An 18,467-nucleotide genomic window follows, 5' to 3' on the forward strand; every position below is an offset into this window, starting at 1 on the left:
ATGTACCTAATACGGGTTCTTTACTATCACATTGTGCTGCAACCGCAGCCCTATAAAATTTCTGTTTATTATGCCTTTGGTATATGCTCCTTTTCCCCCCTCCTATGGTATTTTGCTCTGATTATTAATGCCCTTAGCTAGACACTTGATGCTTCATCATTCTATTCAAACGTATGCTGCAAAAAGAAGGCTCAGGAAAAGGCATTGGGTTTAATTTACTAAAACTGGAGAGTGCAAAATCTGGTGCAGCTGTGCATAATGGCCAATCGGCTTTTAACATCAGCTTGTTCAATCAAGCTTTGATGAAAAGACCTGGAAGCTGATTTTTTATGCTGGTTTCTATGCAGAGCTGCACCAGTGTTAGGGCCCTTTCACACGGGCTTGTCCGTTTGACAGACTCTGCTTGCTCAGCAGGGGATCGCTCCACTAATCCCCGCTGAGCAGGCGGATGACAGGTCCGTCTCCGCTCAATGTGCAGAGATGGATCTGTTAGAGCCCCGCTCTCCTTTATGGGGAGTTTGGATGAAAATGTATCCGCCTGTCCGTTTTTCATCCGATCCGATTCGCCAGATGGATGAAAAGTAGGGTCAACATCCGTCTGGATTTGGCGGAAAGGATAGCAGCGGGTGTCGGCGAACATGTCACTGCTGACATCCGCTGTCCCATAGGAGTGAATAGAGTGTCCGATCAGGTGCACCTGAAAAACGGACAGAAGAACCTGATCGGAAAGCCCGTGTGAAAGGGGCCAAAGTTAATCGACCCCCCAGTTTTCTTACACTTCAAAATACTGGGTAAATATTCTCTTTATTGCTTTTATGTATGTACACAGTTTCTGCAAATTAATCTGCTACTGTATCCACAGGCAATTCTACAGCACAAAATTAAAAAGTTCGAAAAAATTATATAAAGGGTATAGTTTTTATCCTGAGAAACTAGGGTTCTCCTTTAAAATCTTAGGAATTAGTGTACTTTGAGTTGATCCCACTACACTTTCTTCAGCTTTTCTGTGTTGGTAAACTCGTATTTATTAATTTTTTTATGCAGTTATACTAAGCATCACTAATTTACAGGAGGCAAGTTTCACAATGATGCATAGTCAGCTGCAATAATATTTTTGATAACATTCTTTTCACATAAGTGAACCCCATGGCTGTGGTGCAAGGGGGGATTACACATTGCTAAACTTTTATTGCAAAAAAAAAGTCACAAAAAACTGCACAATACTCTTCTGTATTTACAGCTGGAAATCCCAACTCCCTGGGGGTATAGAAAGCATTTCAACAATAACTCGTCCCCAGCAACCTATTAGGAAGTGATTTTTACACAGTCAGCATACTTCCTTTAGGAAAGTCTGGTGAGCCCTGTGTTTATCAGAAGATGACTAATGTGCATTTTTCATATGACTGATGTGCTTCCTTTTTAGAACTTGCTTAAAGAAAAAAAAAAAAAACTTACTCGGTAGTCATATGTTGAGTCTGGATTCTCATCACATGCTATGACCTCGGGTGCCATCCAGTATGGGGTTCCGATAAATGTGTTTCTTCTTCCTATAGTTCTGTCCAGCTGGGCACTCACTCCAAAATCAACTAAAACAAACAAAACCAGTATGAAGCATGTTCAGCCAACCAATTCCTACATAACCAATACGTGATTGCATTTAATGTATAGATACATTTTTACAGTTGTAGTGCCCTGCTATTTTCATAGCTGGTGCTGCCTTAAATTTAGAGGGTGATCAGAGATTTAGTTGCCTCTGGCCGTGTTATTTTTGCCAAATTTGGGCCTCTGTTCCAGCCATGGCTGTACTGTGAGCGACCACTATTGTTGTCTGGGGTGTTTGTACCACCCCAGGCCAAGGGTGGCAGCATTCGAATCAGGATGTATTGGGTGTTTTTCCTAGGCAGCCAATCAGTGGGGGTTGATCGCCTCGCTGTGCATACTGGGGGAGAGTACTTTAGGGACAGACGTCATTGGTTCGCGGTCGTCGATCGCTGGTCTGTCGTCCCACCACCCCCGCTCCCCGTGTGTGGCCCTCATGGCCGGGGGTGCGTGTTCAAGTGTTCCTGGCTCCGGGACCACGTTGGTCCAGGGCTGTGATCTACCATGTAGGCCTGGTAGTCAGACTGGGTCTACAGTTGCAGAGTGGTCCTGTGCTGTTCGTCCTGAGGAAGGAAGCCGCCCGATGAAGAACCTGTCGGGGGGAGTACCGAGCACGAGGCTGGTATCTCAGGAGAGGCCTTGAACTTCATTGAAGGACGCGCGCTTGCTGAAAGGCTGAATGATGGTCGCCTGTCAGTTCTGAATTCACTAAAGTTTACTCGAGAGTGAGATCCGGGTGCTTAATCCTGTGTTGAGAAGGATTCTGGACTGAATACATCTCCACCTTTAGGAAGGTCTGTAACAGAGACTTTGCTAAAGTTTCTGTGTGACACCCTGGCTGCTAGGTTGGTGAGGGAGGCATATGCAGGTGCACAACACCCACTCTGGCTAGAGTGGCGACGAAAGTTTTATCGCTGTAAGCAGGATTGTTTCCAAACACATTTATACACATGAACCTACTACTTATTATCCTTTCTACTTCTTCAACTACTACTTTTATTATTTCACCCCGTTGGGTAATAAAGCACAGAAAAAGACACCTAAAGTGTGGACATTGCAGTTCTTCTCAGCTCTCATCGTGTACCCTAGACGGCGAAGGTGTAGAGGTAACATGCCACCCAAAACAAACCAGCAGCTCCTTCGGGGGGAGTGCTACACAGTATTTTAGGTTTTCAGTTTATGCTTGAAGTTGTGGATAAAGTAGAAAAGGATTTAAATTTTAGCCAGTTTAAATATATGTCCTTTATTTATCCCTATTGAAAAGGTTGATCTCTTATCTTCTTCTGCCTGACAGACTTTACTTGGACAGGAAGTGCAAGCAGAATTCTTCAGTGAGATTTCAACCCTGAATTTCAAGTCTTTCTCCTTGTATCGGAGAATTCTCCTCCATTCCTGCTTCATCTGACAACTGTTAGTAAATATATCACCTTCCTAGGTCAGGTGCTAGAAGTGCGGCCAAGTCGGTTGGAAGTTTGGCCCCCTCTTCCTTCCTCCGCCAATCAGGACCAGTTGGCCTGGGCCAATCGGAAGTTTTAGTAGGGAGCCAAAAAGCTTCACTGCTGGGTTCCCTTACCTGGAATGGTGGGGAGGCTGCACCCGAGGTCAATCTGAAGATCGACTGGGGTGCCAACATCGTGGCCTCCCTGGACAGGTAAGTGTCCATATAGTAAAAGTCAGCAGCTACAGTATTTGAATTTGACTTTCAATTTTTTTCCTTAAGGCAGAACTCCGCTTTAAGAAGTCCTGAACAATTCTTGCTCAGTGAGGATCTAATACAAGCTCTTTTTACCCCAAGCATTGTACACAGACAAGATGTTGAGATAAGAACCAAAGGAATAACCGTTTATTGGAACTCGGACACATACTTTATACCCCACAGGAGGACATTCCCCTCTTGAGGATATTAACGAGACAATGCAAACTTTAAACACCAATCTAATTAACAGCTAACAGTGATATTCATTAAACAGTAAGATAATCAACAAACATATAACATCCCACAATAATGTGGATACAAGGTGAAGTGGACACAATACTAGCAGACCGACAGAAACAATAGGTGTCTCAATTAACTGCACACCTAGGAGGCACACAATAGGAGAGACACACCTAATAAACATATGACACCTTAATAAACAGACTATAGCAGGAGACCCCCAGCACCAAGTTGCTTGAGCTGATTATATTAACATCTGCTATGAGTCTGAGACCCCAAATATATATATATATATATATATATATATATATGAGTCCTCCAGTTTCAACAGTCTGTGTGTTTTGGGGAAACTCCAAGGGCCCCCCCCCAGGCCCACACCTCCCAAAGAGTAGTGTACCCTTAAAAGCAAGGGCCCATAGTCCATAGGCAAGAGGTTAGACTGCAGTCCCCTCCAAAAGCCCCTGCCCCAGTTGGGTCTGTCACATAGGCCAAAAAAAAAATTCTCAGGTGAGAGACTATTGCCTGTACACCCCTTTTTGTTAGATGGATCATTCCAGACTTGCTGCTAGAGTGTTCCTTGGAGAAGAGAAGGCCTCTGTGCTATAACCATATGGGAGACTCTGCTTTATTCTTTATAGCTGCTTCAAGATGATGTCCTCATTTAAGTTGTTTAGTTCTAGGCATCCCAAACCTCTTCCCTATCCCAATTTTCAGTTCTCCCAGTTCTACAAAACATTATAAACAACAAAAAAACAAAAAACAAAGACTGCATAATTATGGTCTAAGGACTGAGTGAGATTTTATGCATCTGGCACATCTATGGATCAGGGGTCCCTAGACAAGGTGAAATCTCCCAATCTGGGGACACAATACAAAGCTGAATGATTCTAATGCTTCGCACTCTACCCAAAACACAAAGAAAGAATAGTTTGGGCTGGAATTGGGCTTGAATATGGGAAAGCATTTTAACACCATAAGGATTTTATCTAGTGTATGTATTTAAAAAAAATCGCTTATCTAAGGCTGAAGTATGAGAATTAAAATGCAATTACAGACAGATTTTAAATAAAATAAAAAATGTCCCACTTGCCTGCTCTGTTTATTAGTTTTGACCAGAGCAGCCTTGATCTTCCTCTTCTTGGGTTCCCCTGCTGGCGCTCCTGGCCCCTCCCTCCTGCAAATGTCCCACATAGCAAGCAGCTTGCTATGGGGGGCGCCCAAGCATCCTTGCTCCCGGGCTGCTGCTCTGTGAGTCCATATTCACACGGGGCTCAGTCCCACCCCTGCTCTCTCCTCCTTGGCTCAGTGACTCTGATTGCAGTAGTGGGTGCCAAGGAGGAGGGTGAGACCCTGGAGAGCTGCTATCGAGATGTGGCTAAGGTTGGTATTGGGGATGCTCATATGCACACAAGTTTTTTTTGCCTTTGTGCATTGAATGCATGAAGGTAAAAAACCTTGAGCCTTAACAACCACTTTAAAGTCTATTTTTTTTTTCAGTAAACTTCAAATAACGTTCAGGTATTTGCTGTGTGTTTTTTTTATTTAATAAGAAAATTCTCCTCTATATTTACGTTGACATTATCCCACACTGCACTCTCTGTTCTGTATGTGTACCAACTTTGCCCCTGTGAGCTATGGAGTCCTTTAGGCCCCTTTCACACTGAGGCGTATTTCAGGTGTTTTAGTGCTAAAAGTAGCACATAAATAATGCCTGAAATACTCCTGTCCCAGCATTCTCAATGCAATGCGCCTCTGCCGACAAACACAACAGACAATCTCAAGCAGTATGTTAGTACTTAGTATACCAGAGTTCAACGTAGCAACTGATTAGAAGCAATATATGTAGTAGATGATTCTAAAGGCACTACAAGTGAAACAATGGCTACTTATCCATTTGCAGAGGATGTCATCGCGTGGCCGCCACGTCGCGCTCCAGCGTGGAACGCATTACGGCGCCAGGCGCTGATTACAGGTTCACACATATGCGAATCCAATCCATCCAATTTACATGACAGGCAATTGTGACTGGCTCTCTACCGGTTCACACATGTCCAGGGGCGGCCGCGGCATGGATTGATAAAGGATCCAGTGCGTGTTTGGTTCAGGTGTGAATTAAGGCAAAAATTCAAACCTGAATCCCACTTGAACCGGTGAACAGACACGCACCTGACCTCAGGCATTAATCCGCGGCCGCATATGTGTGAACCCAGCCTGAATCCAGTAAGGTAAACCCAGTGAATGGTTATTTGTGTGCCCAAAGGCAATGTCTGACTCACTAAAGATAATGGAAAGGGGAATGGAGGAAGCAGAGGGAACCAAAAACATGAGGCAGAATGGCCCCTAAGTAATATCAAGGGGGCAGAAAGACTCCATCCATTATAGCAATATAACATAAAGGAGTCTGCCTCCACAGAGGAAGCACAAAAATCCCATACGGTAACCACACAAAATAATAGAGCACCAACTCTGGTCATAATGCCCAACAAACTCATTGAAGATGTGCACAAGAAAGGGGTTCCATCTGGTCACATACCATGTATAGAAAATAAACTAGAAGAAAAGGAAGAGGGGGGGTTGATGGGAAACACATATTAGAGAGCGAAAAAGACAAGGGAAAAAAAAAGAGGTGGGTAAGAACAGTTGAGGCCAGACTGATCCAGATCCCTCAAGAATATCCCACTATGCAGGTGACTGCAAATATAAGCTATGGATTCCACACCCTTTCAAATTGGGCCTTTTTGTCTTTGAAGATGCTAAAGCTGACCAACTCTAACTCTTCCAACGCTTGCAAAAACTGAGTTCTGAATTCAGCCAGTCTGTAATATGTGCTGTCATACTATACGTTAAGTCCAACAAGGTGCATGCCACCTCAAGGACTTGTCACTTTAATTTACATCTGACTGTTAAATGAAGCTCCAAGAGTACAGCTTTATCACTACACTCCTAGAGCTCTGACAAGAAAGACACAGGGCCAGATTCTCGTAGAATCCGCGGCGGTGTAGCCTAAGCCATTTACACTACGCCGCCGCAAATTACTGGAGCAAGTGCCGTATTCTCCAAGCACTTGCTCCGTAATTTGCGGCGGCGTTAGTGTAAATGGCCCGGCGTAAGGCCGCGTAGTTCAAAGGGGGCGGCTTGTATTTAAATTAAGCGCGCCCCCGCGCCGATCAAACTGCGCATGCGCCGGGTGTAAGAATAGCCCAGTGCGCATGCTCCAGCTCACGACGGAAAACGTCAATGACGCCGACGTGAGCGTCATTGACGTAAAGTCCTATTCGCTAACGAGTTAGGAAAACTACGTAAACGACGGAAAAAGACGACGCTGACCCGACGCCATACTTAACATGGCATACGACGGACCTTCGTAAACTTACCCCTCATATAGCAGGGGCAAGTTTACGCTTACGGAAACGTCGTAAATTCACTGCGTCGACCGCTCGTACGTTCGGGAATCTCGCGTAAATAGCTAATTTGCATAGACGACGGTGAAAACGACGAGGCGACACCTAGCGGCGGGAAAAAAATTGCATTTAAGATCTGAAGCGTAAGAGCCTTACGCCTGTCAGAATCTAATGGATATCTATGCGTAACTGATTCTAAGAATCAGTCGCATAGACGGCCCAGATTAGGACTTACGACGGCGCAAATGGCGTTGCGCCGTCGTAAGCCCTTTGAGAATCTGGGCCACAGTTTTCTCATACACAGCATCTTTGCCTGTCCCCCCCCCCCCCCCCCGCTGCACATTCACAGGAGCCCCTCTGTATTTAGTTAATGTGTTCACATAACAAAACATTCACTCTGTGAATGGGCAAGAAGAGGGGAAGAGCAGGCACAGTAGTTGCATGCAACTCTGCAGCTGCTGGAGTTGAGTTTGAGACCAGAAGTTTCAGCATCGGAGTGCTGGAATTCAGAAAATTTTTCAAAGCCGAGCTTTAGTAATAGTACAGTAAAAGTAAGCGCAGGACAAACTATACATTGCCTCACCCAAAACTTGGACAAAACTTTTTTTTTCTGGCCTGAACAAAGGCCTTTTTTTTACTTTAATGTACAAGCACAAATAAACGAATGGAAAAGTTTACTGAATGATAGACAACAGCACAGCGTAATTGTTGTGTGGGTAACTAATTCTAAAATAGCATCTTTTGTGATGAGGAAAATTAAAAATTGTCACATTCTCTCTAGCAACCATCAATTATGTATTTATACACATTTTTCAAGCTGCTATTGCTTTACCATGGTTTACCTGCAACAGATAAACAACCAGAAATAATTGCATATGAATAAGCTGTCTAAATAAGAAGTACTTTTAAAAGACAAAGGGTAAAATGAAGGCCCGTTCCTGTGCTGCTGCAAAAAGCATGTTAATAAACTAGTGTAACTAAAACATATATAGGGCTAGATTTATATTGTTAAAGCGGAGGTTCACCCTAAAAAACAACTTTCTACCATGCCATCCAGCATACTAGTGTCAGCTACAGTATGCCTTTATTTTATTTTTTTGCGCTGTACTCACAGTTTAATCCATTAGTTTTGTTTCAGACTCCCGCGGGGGAAAGGCGTTTCTATGAAGAGGGAACATGATTGACGGCCGGCTATGGCGCGTCACGCGTTCCGAAAATAGCCGGAGTAGGACTCGGCTCTTCACGGCGCTATACGGCGCCTGCGCACAGACTAGGAGCTGACTGTGTAGGCACCGTGAAGAGCCGAGTCCTATTTCGGCTATTTTTCGGAACGCGTGACGCCGCCATAGCCGGCCATCAATCATTTCCCCTCTTCATAGGAACGCCCTACTGAAACTAAACTAATGAATTAAACTGTGAGTACAGCGAAAAAAATAAAATAAAGGCATACTGTAGCTGACGCTAGTATGCTGGATGGCATGGTAGACAAAGACATATTTTTTTTAGGGTGAACCCCCGCTTTAAAAAGCAAAGTAAAGAACATGTTACCCTGAACCACCTCCCAGATTTTTGGGGGTGAGGGTGCACAGGTTGAGAAATGACAAAAAAGAAAAGAAAAAGGCGCACCAGCCTAGTGGGTTGCCGTTATAACAAATTTTATATAATAAAGTGTATAAAAAAACCTACTCACAATGGTAGTAGAAAGAATCACAGTATAGGCTAAATCGGACATAGGCTGTAGTAGATTGCCCTCGAACCACACTCCAACAGGTCATGGAGGAAGTGAAAAAGGGTCACTGCCAGCTGACGCATTTCGAAGCCCAAAGCCTCTTCATCAGAGCCCAGCAGTCAAGAAATTACAAAAGCCAATTGTTTACTATGGCTAACAAACCAATCTTTTTTTCCCCCAAGTAAATTGGCCCTTTGTGTTTAACCACTTGCCGCCCACCAATGACAAATTGACGTCGGCAAAGTGGTTGTAGAATCCTGACTGGACGTCATAGACGTCCTCAGGATTCTTAGCCGCTGCGCGCCCCCGGGGGCGCGCATCGCGGCGATCGTTGTTGCGGGGTGTCAGTCTGACACCCGCAACACCGATCTCGGTAAAGAGTCTCTCACGGAGACTCTTTACCACGTGATCAGCCGTGTCCAACCACGGCTGATCACGATTGTAAACAGGAAGAGCCGTTGATGGCTCTTCCTCACTCGCGTCTGACAGACGCGAGTAGAGGAGAGCCGATCGGCGGCTCTCCTGACAGGGGGGTTTCGCCGGGGCTGATTGTTTATCAGCGCAGGCCCCCCCTCGGATCGCCACATGGACCACCAGGGATGCCCACTAGGGAAGGGCAAAACTAAAAAAAAGCCTGAAAAAAAAAGTCCAAAAAAAAAAAGCCTGAAAAAAAAAGTCTGGGGAAAAAAAAAGATGCAAAAAAAAAAAAGATGCCAATCAGTGCCCACAAATGGGCACTGACTGGCAACAAGTAAATCAGTGCCGCCCCACAGTGTCCATCAGTGCCGCCCCACAGTGCCCATCTGTGCCACCCCACAGTGCCCATCTGTGCCACCCCACAGTGCCCATCTGTGCCACCCCACAGTGCCCATCTGTGCCACCCCACAGTGCCCATCTGTGCCGCCCATGAGTGCCCATCTGTGCCGCCCATGAGTGCCCATCAGTGCCGCCTATGTGTGCCCATCAGTGCCGCCTATGTGTGCCCATCAGTGCCGCCTATGTGTGCCCATCAGTGCCGCCTATGTGTGCCCATCAGTGCCGCATACCAGCGCCGCCAATCAGTGCCACCTCATCTGTGCTCGTCAGTACTACCTCGTCGATGTCCATCAGTGCCATCTCATCTGTGCCCATCAGTGCCACCATATCAGTGCCCGTAATTGAAAGAGAAAACGTACTTATTTACAAAAAAATTACAGAAAAAAATAAAAACGTAATTTTTTTCAAAATTTTCGGTCTTTTTTAGTTGTTGCGCAAAAAAAAAAAAAATCGCAGAGTGATCAAATACCACCAAAAGAAAGCTCTATTTGTGGGTAAAAAAGGACGCCGATTTTGTTTGGGTACAGTGTAGCATGACCGCGCAATTGCCATTCAAAGTGCGACAGTGCTGAAAGCTGAAAATTGGCTTGGGCGGGAAGGTGTATACGTGCCCTGTATGGAAGTGGTTAAAAAAACACCTGTTGTGTAAGAATTACATAGGCCACCACCATTGACTACTAATTGAAATTAAAACGGTCTTGAGAAATATAACTTCTAACTGCCTGCCAAGCATGCATAGAGTGAAGTCAAACTGATCTACATATCTGTACTCCATTGGAAAGTTAAACTCATTCTAAAGCCTAAACCTGTTTTACCTTATTGCAGGAATGCATTAAAGTAAAACATGTTTAGGTAATATTGCCCTCTGACTCCCCCTTATAATTACCTGAGACATCACTCGATCCAGCACTGCGCTTGTCTGTAGCAGCTCTCCCAGCTTTCACAGGATTGCCATTGGCTCCTGCTGCTGTCAGACAAATCCTGTGATGAGGGCATGGGGGCCGAGCTGTGCTGTCTGTGTCTACGGACGTGGGCAGCACTGCTTGGTATTGTGCCACCATAGGAAGTGGCTTCCTATGGTGACACACCAAGAAAAGCAGGAGCTCCAGCATGGGGACCCCATAAGAGGAGGATCTGGGCCGCTCTGTGCAATTTTTTTGCACTTGGCAGGTAAGTATAACATGTTTGTTATTGATAAAAAAATATAAATAAACGTTACAATCGCTCTAAGTAAACCTGCAATTACAGACATATGGTGGCTCTCATTGTTAATCCCCTCTGAAGATGCTAGTTGTCACACTAACACGAAACAAGTTTGCAGTTAAGGAGATCTGACTTTTGTCTAATTTTCCTGATATGCAAATAATTAAGGTGTGTAATAAAAAGTATTGTCAACAGGTCACCATATATAGCTAAACTCACAATGCAGCAGTCAGGGGTAAGTCTGAGGGTATGCTCTGTGCAAAGTGGTCAGCATAGTGCCCCCTTACTAGGGATGAGCTTCGTATTCGAGTCAAACTCATGTTCGACTCGAACTTCGTATGTTCGATCGTTCGTCAAATACAAACAAAACGGGTCTTTCGTGCCAAATTCGAGTTACGTTTCACAGACCATAATTCACTGCGGCATCGCTGGCTGATGATTGGCCAAGCATTACCTATGACTTGCATGCTTGGCCAATCACAGCTTGCAAAAAAACGGAGAGCCATAATTGGCCAAAGCCAGGGTGGCTTTGGCCAATTATGGCTCAGGGGGTTTAGTACACGCCCCACACTATAAAAGGCTGCCTGCAGGTCAGCCTTGTGTAGTGTGTTGCAGTGGTTAAGAGAGGACAGAGAGTGTCATTTTTTGCAGGTAGATAGAGCAGGCAGGCAGGCAGGCAGGCTAGTCGGTTAATGTTACAGTGTGTAGAGGATATATATACATCCCAGGTGTTGTACATATATTTATACACTGTATAGTTTAGCTAGCTTCCTAATTTACTGGCAGGCAGGTGATTGTGCTAGCTGCAGTATTCTTACATGGTTTATTGCCTGCGTCCTCTGTAGTTTGCATCTAAAGCTACTTGGTGTGTACTGGCCACGTGCTCTGTAGTTTGCACCTAAAGCTACTTGGTGTGTACTGGCCACGTGCTCTGTAGTTTGCACCTAAAGATTCAGGAGCAGTGATTTTAATGATGCTTTAAATAAAATAAAAAAATAAAAAAAATCCTTTAACCACTTGGGATCCGCCTGCCGTCAATTGACGGCTACAGTGCGGATCCCAATTTCCAAACTGCCGTCAATTGACGGCCGCCCCTTTGGGCGTTCCCCGCGCGCGCTCCAGAGCGCGCTGCGGGGAAAATCTGTGTTGGCCGTGTCCCTCGGACACAGCCAATTACAGATCGCCGCGAACGGCCAATCAGAGTGGCCGTTCGCGAGGCGATCTGTGCGGCCAATGAGAGAGGATCTCATATGTAAACATATGAGATCATCTCTCATTGCCGTTTTACACAGAGACAGCGGTGCTGTCTCTGGAGAGGAGACGGATCTGTGTCTCTTGTACATAGAGACACAGATCGGTCACCCCCCCAGTCACCCCCCCCCCTCCACCTACAGTTAGAACACTAAGCAGGGATACATTTAACCCCTTCCTCACCCCCTAGTGTTAACCCCTTCAATGCCGGTCACATTTATACTGTAATTAGTGCATATTTATAGCACTGATCGCAGTATAAATGTGAATGGCGCCAAAAATGTGTCCGATGTGTCCGCCATAACGTCGCAGTCCCATTAAAAATCGCAGATCGCCGCCATTCTAGTAAAAAAAAATAATTAAAAAAAAATAATTCTGTCCCCTATTTTGTAAGCGCTATAACTTTTGCGCAAACCAGTCGCTTATTGCGATTTTTTTTTTTTTTTTACCAAAAATATGTAGAAGAATACGTATCGGCCTAAACTGAGAAAAAAAAATGTTTTTTTTTTTTTTTAAATTGGGATATTTATTATAGCAAGAAGTAAAAAATATTGTATTTTTTTCAAAATTGTCTCACTTCTTTGTTTATAGCGCAAAAAATAAAAACCGCACAGGCGATCAAATACCACCAAAAGAAAGCTCTACTTGTGGGGAAAAAAGGACGTCAATTTTGTTTGGGAGCCACGTCGCACGACCGCGCAATTGTTAGTTAAAGCGATGCAGTGCCGAAAGCTGAAATTTCACCTGGGCAGGAGGGGGGTATATGTGCCCAGTAAGCAAGTGGTTAAATATTGTACCTGCTGGGTGTCTATTGTATGCCTGTGAAAACGTCTTTGAGAACCCGGGTCTTGCCCGAGGAAACATGTATCAATGGAAAAAAAGTTTTAAAAACGGTCGTTTTTTCAGGAGTCTTGAAAAAAAACGACTGTTTTTAAAACTTTTTTCCCATTGATACATGTTCCCAGGGGCAAGACCCGGGTTCTCAAAGAAGTTTCACAGGCATATTATAGACACCCAGCAGGTACAATATGTAAAGGAATTTTAAATGTATTTATTTTTTTATTTAACCACTTAACGCCCGCCGCACGCCTATATACGTCCGCACAATGGCACGGACAGGCAGAAGGGCGTATATATACGCCCTTGCCTTCTAGCGGGTGGGGGGTCCGATCGGGACCCCCTCCGCTGCGTGCGGCGGGCGGGATCCCTCGGGGAGCGATCCGGGACGACGGCGCAGCTATTCGTTTATAGCCGCTCCGTCGCGATCGCTCCCCGGAGCTGAAGAACGGGGAGAGCCGTATGTAAACACGGCTTCCCCGTGCTTCACTGTGGCGGCGCATCGATCGAGTGATCCCTTTATATAGGGAGACTCGATCGATGACGTCCATCCTACAGCCACACCCCCCTACAGTTGTAAACACACACACAGTGATCCTTAACTCCTACAGCGCCCCCTGTGGTTAACTCCCAAACTGCAACTGTCATTTTCACAACAAACAATGCAATTTAAATGCATTTTTTGCTGTGAAAATGACAATGGTCCCAAAAATGTGTCAAAATTGTCCGAAGTGTCCGCCATAATGTTGCAGTCACGAAAAAAATCACTGATCGCCGCCAATAGTAGTAAAAAAATAATAATGAATAAAAATGCAATAAAACTATCCCCTATTTTGTAAACACTATAAATCTTGCGCAAACCAATCGATAAACGCTTATTTCGATTTTTTTTACCAAAAATAGGTAGAAGAATACGTATCGGCCTAAACTGAGGAAAAAAAAAATGTATATATGTTTTTGGGGGATTTTTATTATAGCAAAAAGTAAAAAATATTGAATTTTTTTCAAAATTGTCGCTCTATTTTTGTTTATAGCGCAAAAAATAAAAACCGCAGAGGTGATCAAATACCACCAAAAGAAAGCTCTATTTGTGGGGAAAAAAGGACGCCAATTTTGTTTGGGAGCCACGTCGCACGACCGCGCAATTGTCTGTTAAAGCGACGCAGTCCCGAATCGCAAAACCTGGCCTGGGCATTTAGCTGCAAAATGGTCCGGGGCTTAAGCGGTTAAGCATCATTAAAATCACTGCTCCTGAAAAAACAACGGTTTTTGAAACTTTTTTTTCCATTAAAACATGTTCCCTGGGGCAAGACCCGGGTTCTCAAAGACGTTTTACGACAATAACTTGCATATTAGGCTTTAAAATGAGCACTTTTAAATTTGAACGTTCGAGTCACATAGACGTCAATGGGGTTCTAAATGTTCGCGCAAACGTTCGGTCCGTTCGAAGGTACTGGTGCGAGCCGAACAGGGGGGGGGGGGTGTTCGGCTCATCCCTACCCCTTACAATGGGGGCCATTGGGAGACATGTGCCTTTATAATTGTGGTCATTAGTAAAGGTGTCCCGTCACAGTATAGAGGACATTGGAAAACATGCCGCCCTAAATTGGTCGCCAGTGGAAGTCGTGCCTTGCCTACATTGTTGGCCATACAAAATATTCACACTTTGCGCCCAATTTGGACATTTTCACTCAGGAAGTACTCGATTTTGTTTCCAGTGGTTTAGACATCAATGGCTGTATGTTGAGTTATTTTGAGGGGACAGCAAACATACACTGATCTACTAGCTGTACACTCACTACTTTACATTGTAGCAACATGTAATTTCTTCAGTGTTGTCACATGAAAAGCTATTGCATAGGATGCATTAAGGTGAAAAAACACTAAGCTTTACAACCCCTTTAAAAGCACATGATAGCATAGTGTTTTGCAAAAGCATATTGACTGCACAGAAGTATAATTCGAATTGCAATCCTGCAAGACTGATAGAAATTGAATCAAAGTCTAATACTGTATACAATTTTTTTTTTTTTTTATTGAATGCAAGTTAAATGACCACCTTGTAATATAACATGCCCAGTTTTGCAAGTTTGATGCATCCAAACTTTGTTCAATCAGCCCTAATATGTCCATATTTTACAGTAAAGTAGTTGCATATCACTTATTAAAACCTAAGTAAAACAGTAATTATTATTTATTTGCATGTGAACAAAGACAATGGAATCTAAGATACATTTGCAAGAAAACTATGTGACAAATATCAGTATTTTTTTTTTGTTGCATTTTTATCTATGCTTTTAAAGAGGCTGATCACTGTTAGTTCTAGGTGCTAAAAACATCCTGTGTGTGAAATACGCTGGGGTTAATTTTATAGCTAGGGTGTGGCGGACAGAAACCATTCAACATCCTGTTTCTTTTAACTGAGAATCTGTGCATTGATTTTCTGACCTTTTTTACTCTCCTACCAAAAAAATGTGTTAAAATACTCCAGAAAATATTGAGCCTCAACTAGTCTGGTCTCCAGCCTGTCACACATACAGTAGACCACAGTTTCATATATGCACACACCCAAAGTATTCTCCTACTTTGGAACATCATATACTGTATGTGTTTAATATAATTTGGGAAACTTTAAAAAATCTTGCACTGACCAAAACATTTTTATTTTTGTAAAATTATAAAAGGGCTCTGTAAGTAAGCATTTTAGATAAATGCAAACCACAAAACCTAACAATTTTGTTTGTGCGTTTTTCTTTTTCTATTTACTGCTCCTCGTTTTCTATATATCATCCTTTTATTTTTTTCTCAATAAATAGGGATTTCTTTGCTTTGCCTTTCCACAAAAATACATACAGTTTTAATATTTATTTTGCTTTTACTCTGAGATAATTTTGTAGGAAAATGTATATGGAGCAATGCTATGAAGTATCTCCATAGTCCTGTCTCAGGGGTGAATCCACTTTAGTGTGTTCCGTTGGTTAGCAGCAACCACAACTTTCATTTTATGAGGAAGAAAGCAAAAACTTAGACAAAGCATTGGTTGTGGCTATAGTATACATGGACTTTGCAAATGCATTTGATACAGTCAGGGGCGGACTGACAACTCATGGGGCCCCTGGGCAATAGGAGATTATGGGGCCCCCGGGCAATAGGAGATTATGGGGGCCCCCGGGCAATAGGAGATTATGGGGCCCCCGGGCAATAGGAGATTATGGGGCCCCCGGGCAATAGGAGATTATGGGGCCCCCGGGCAATAGGAGATTATGGGACCCCCGGGCAATAGGAGATTATGGGACCCCCTGGCAATAGGAGATGATGGGGGGGACCAGGCAATAGGAGATTATGGGGCCCCTAGGCAATAGGAGATTATGGGGCCCCTAGGCAATAGATTATGGGGCCACACAGTACTGCACTGCACACACATACAGTATACATACACAGTATACACACACACAGACACACAATATATACACACACACAGTATACACACACACAGTATACATACACACATACTACACATACACACACAGCACAGTATACACACACACAGTATACATACACACATAATACACATACAGACACACAGTACACACACACACACAGTATACATACACACACTGAGAAGGTACAGGAGAGGCAGGGCAGCTATAATCCTGGGATTTTTAGACCAAAAGGATGTCGTTAAGGAACATTTCAGGGACAGATGTAAAAAAAAAAAACGGATTTTTACATACTGTCCCTGGTTTTACTGAGGCTGGCAACCCTAATGGGGCCCCCTAGTGGCATGGGGCCCTCTGGTAGAGCCCGAGTGCCGGAATGGTCAGTCCGCCCCTAGATATAGTTGCCAACACACAGCTAATGTGTCAATAAAATCTATAGACTTAATAGAAAAATGGATGGAAAACTTGCTAAAAGAGTGGTTAATGAGTGATACTCTGAATGGTCTAAGGCAGTCTTTTTCACCCAGGGTGCCTTGAGGTTTCTTCAGGGTGCCTTGGCAAAATGCCTAAGAATTGCCCAAAAATGTATACAAGCCAGCAGGTGGATCAAGCCTGCCTTTTAGTTACACAAAGCAAGAGGTTTTTACTCTGCACCATTTCAACCTTCCAGCCACGGGCATCCTAACATCTAGTGATGTCATCAGTGTTGATAAGAAGGGCATTGGTCACTTGCACAGCCTCCTGTCCCTCTCCATCAACACTAAGGTCACATTAGCTGAGTGATGGAGGGAAAGGAGAAACACTGGAATACTAGTCAGTACTAATGTGCAAAAGTGTATGTGCTTTGGAAGAACAAATTACCTTAAAGTTTAGTGTCCTACGTGTGTCGATGCTGCCGCATTATGTAAAACTATTACAATAGTTTTTTACATTTTAGAATGGTGTGCCTTGAGAATTTACATATTTTTAAAGGGCGTCTTGACTGGAAAAAGGTTAAGACACTTTGGTCTAAGGTTATCACTGGTGTACCACAAGGTTCAGTGCTGGACTCCTTACTTTTTACATATTTATAAAAGTAGAGTTTGAGATTAAAACCACAATTTCTATGTTTGCAAATGGCACCGAGATATGCAGTGGAATAATGTCCTTACCAGGGTATCTCTAACTTACAAGCAGACCTTAATGTACTGTTTAATTGGGCATGGGCAACTATGTGGCAAATTAGTGTAGCACCTGCTTACTTCCAAGTACCGGTGCTTTGTTAAATTTAGAGGGGGAGCAGAGAGTTAATTGGCTCTGATCCAGTTATTCTGTTGAAGTGGGTCTCTGTCTCAGCTTGGCTGTGCTGTGGGCTTATTCTGTTGTTCCTGGGGTGCTATTCCCACCCCAGGACGATGGGTGGCAGCAGTGGAGTCGAGGTTTGGGTGCTTTTCCCCAGTAGCCTATCAGGAGGGTTTCTCCTCACTGTGCATGCTGGGGGAGGGTATTTGAGACAGACGCCATTGGTCTGGGTTCTTCTTCTTCGAGTGCGGCACCGACCTTTAGGGTGAGTGCATCATGGCGCCCCGGCGAAATTGCCTTCCAGGCCGGGGTGCGGGCGCCACACGGTGTTCCTGGTTCCGGGACCATGTTGGTCCGGAACACTTAAAGCTGTGCCAGGGCCCCAGTAATCGACTGGGCCACCAATCCTGAGAAGATCCCAAGCGAGTTCCCAGTGAGAGAAAGCTGTTCGGTGGGGAGTCCATCTGAGGAGAGCCAAGAGAGGCTGGCAATCCAATAGGGTCTCGACAATCCACCGGGGATCAAGGGAACCGATGACTGAAAGGTTGGACATTGGTCACCTGTCAGTCGGTAACCTGCAGACTACCTGAAAGAGATCCAGGCCAAAGTCTATCAAGGAGGATTACCCCTACCTCAATCCTAAGGAGGGTCTGTGGCAGAGACTTTTCCTCTAAGTTCTGAGTGATACTCTGGCTGCCAGGTCAGTGAGAGAGGCCTGCCCAGGTATGCTATACCCACTCCGGCTGGAGTGGCGAAGATGACTAAGTGTTGTTGGAAGCAGGACTGTTTCCCTATTGCTACGGTTGAATCTGCTATTTCTACTTTTACTTCAACTCTTCTATCACCACAAAGTTTTATTGTTTTTACCCGGCTGGTTAATAAAGAGCATTCCGTTAATGCTACATTCACCATACACCTTTAGACGGCCCCTTTCACACGGAGGCGCTTTGCAGGCGCTATAGTGCTAAATTAGC

General features: G+C 44.3%; 1 protein-coding gene across 1 annotated transcript in view; it reads right to left on the reverse strand.

The window, feature by feature from the left end:
• Positions 1-18,467, reverse strand: part of NRK (Nik related kinase) — a 297,759-nt gene that overhangs the window by 170,944 nt on the left and 108,348 nt on the right. The window contains exon 7 of the mRNA XM_040323823.1: positions 1,456-1,586. Coding sequence (XP_040179757.1) covers positions 1,456-1,586 — 131 coding nt within the window. The remainder of the gene's footprint in view (positions 1-1,455; positions 1,587-18,467) is intronic.

This window comes from Rana temporaria, chromosome 9, assembly GCF_905171775.1.
Source record: "Rana temporaria chromosome 9, aRanTem1.1, whole genome shotgun sequence".
Lineage (NCBI taxonomy): Eukaryota > Metazoa > Chordata > Amphibia > Anura > Ranidae > Rana > Rana temporaria.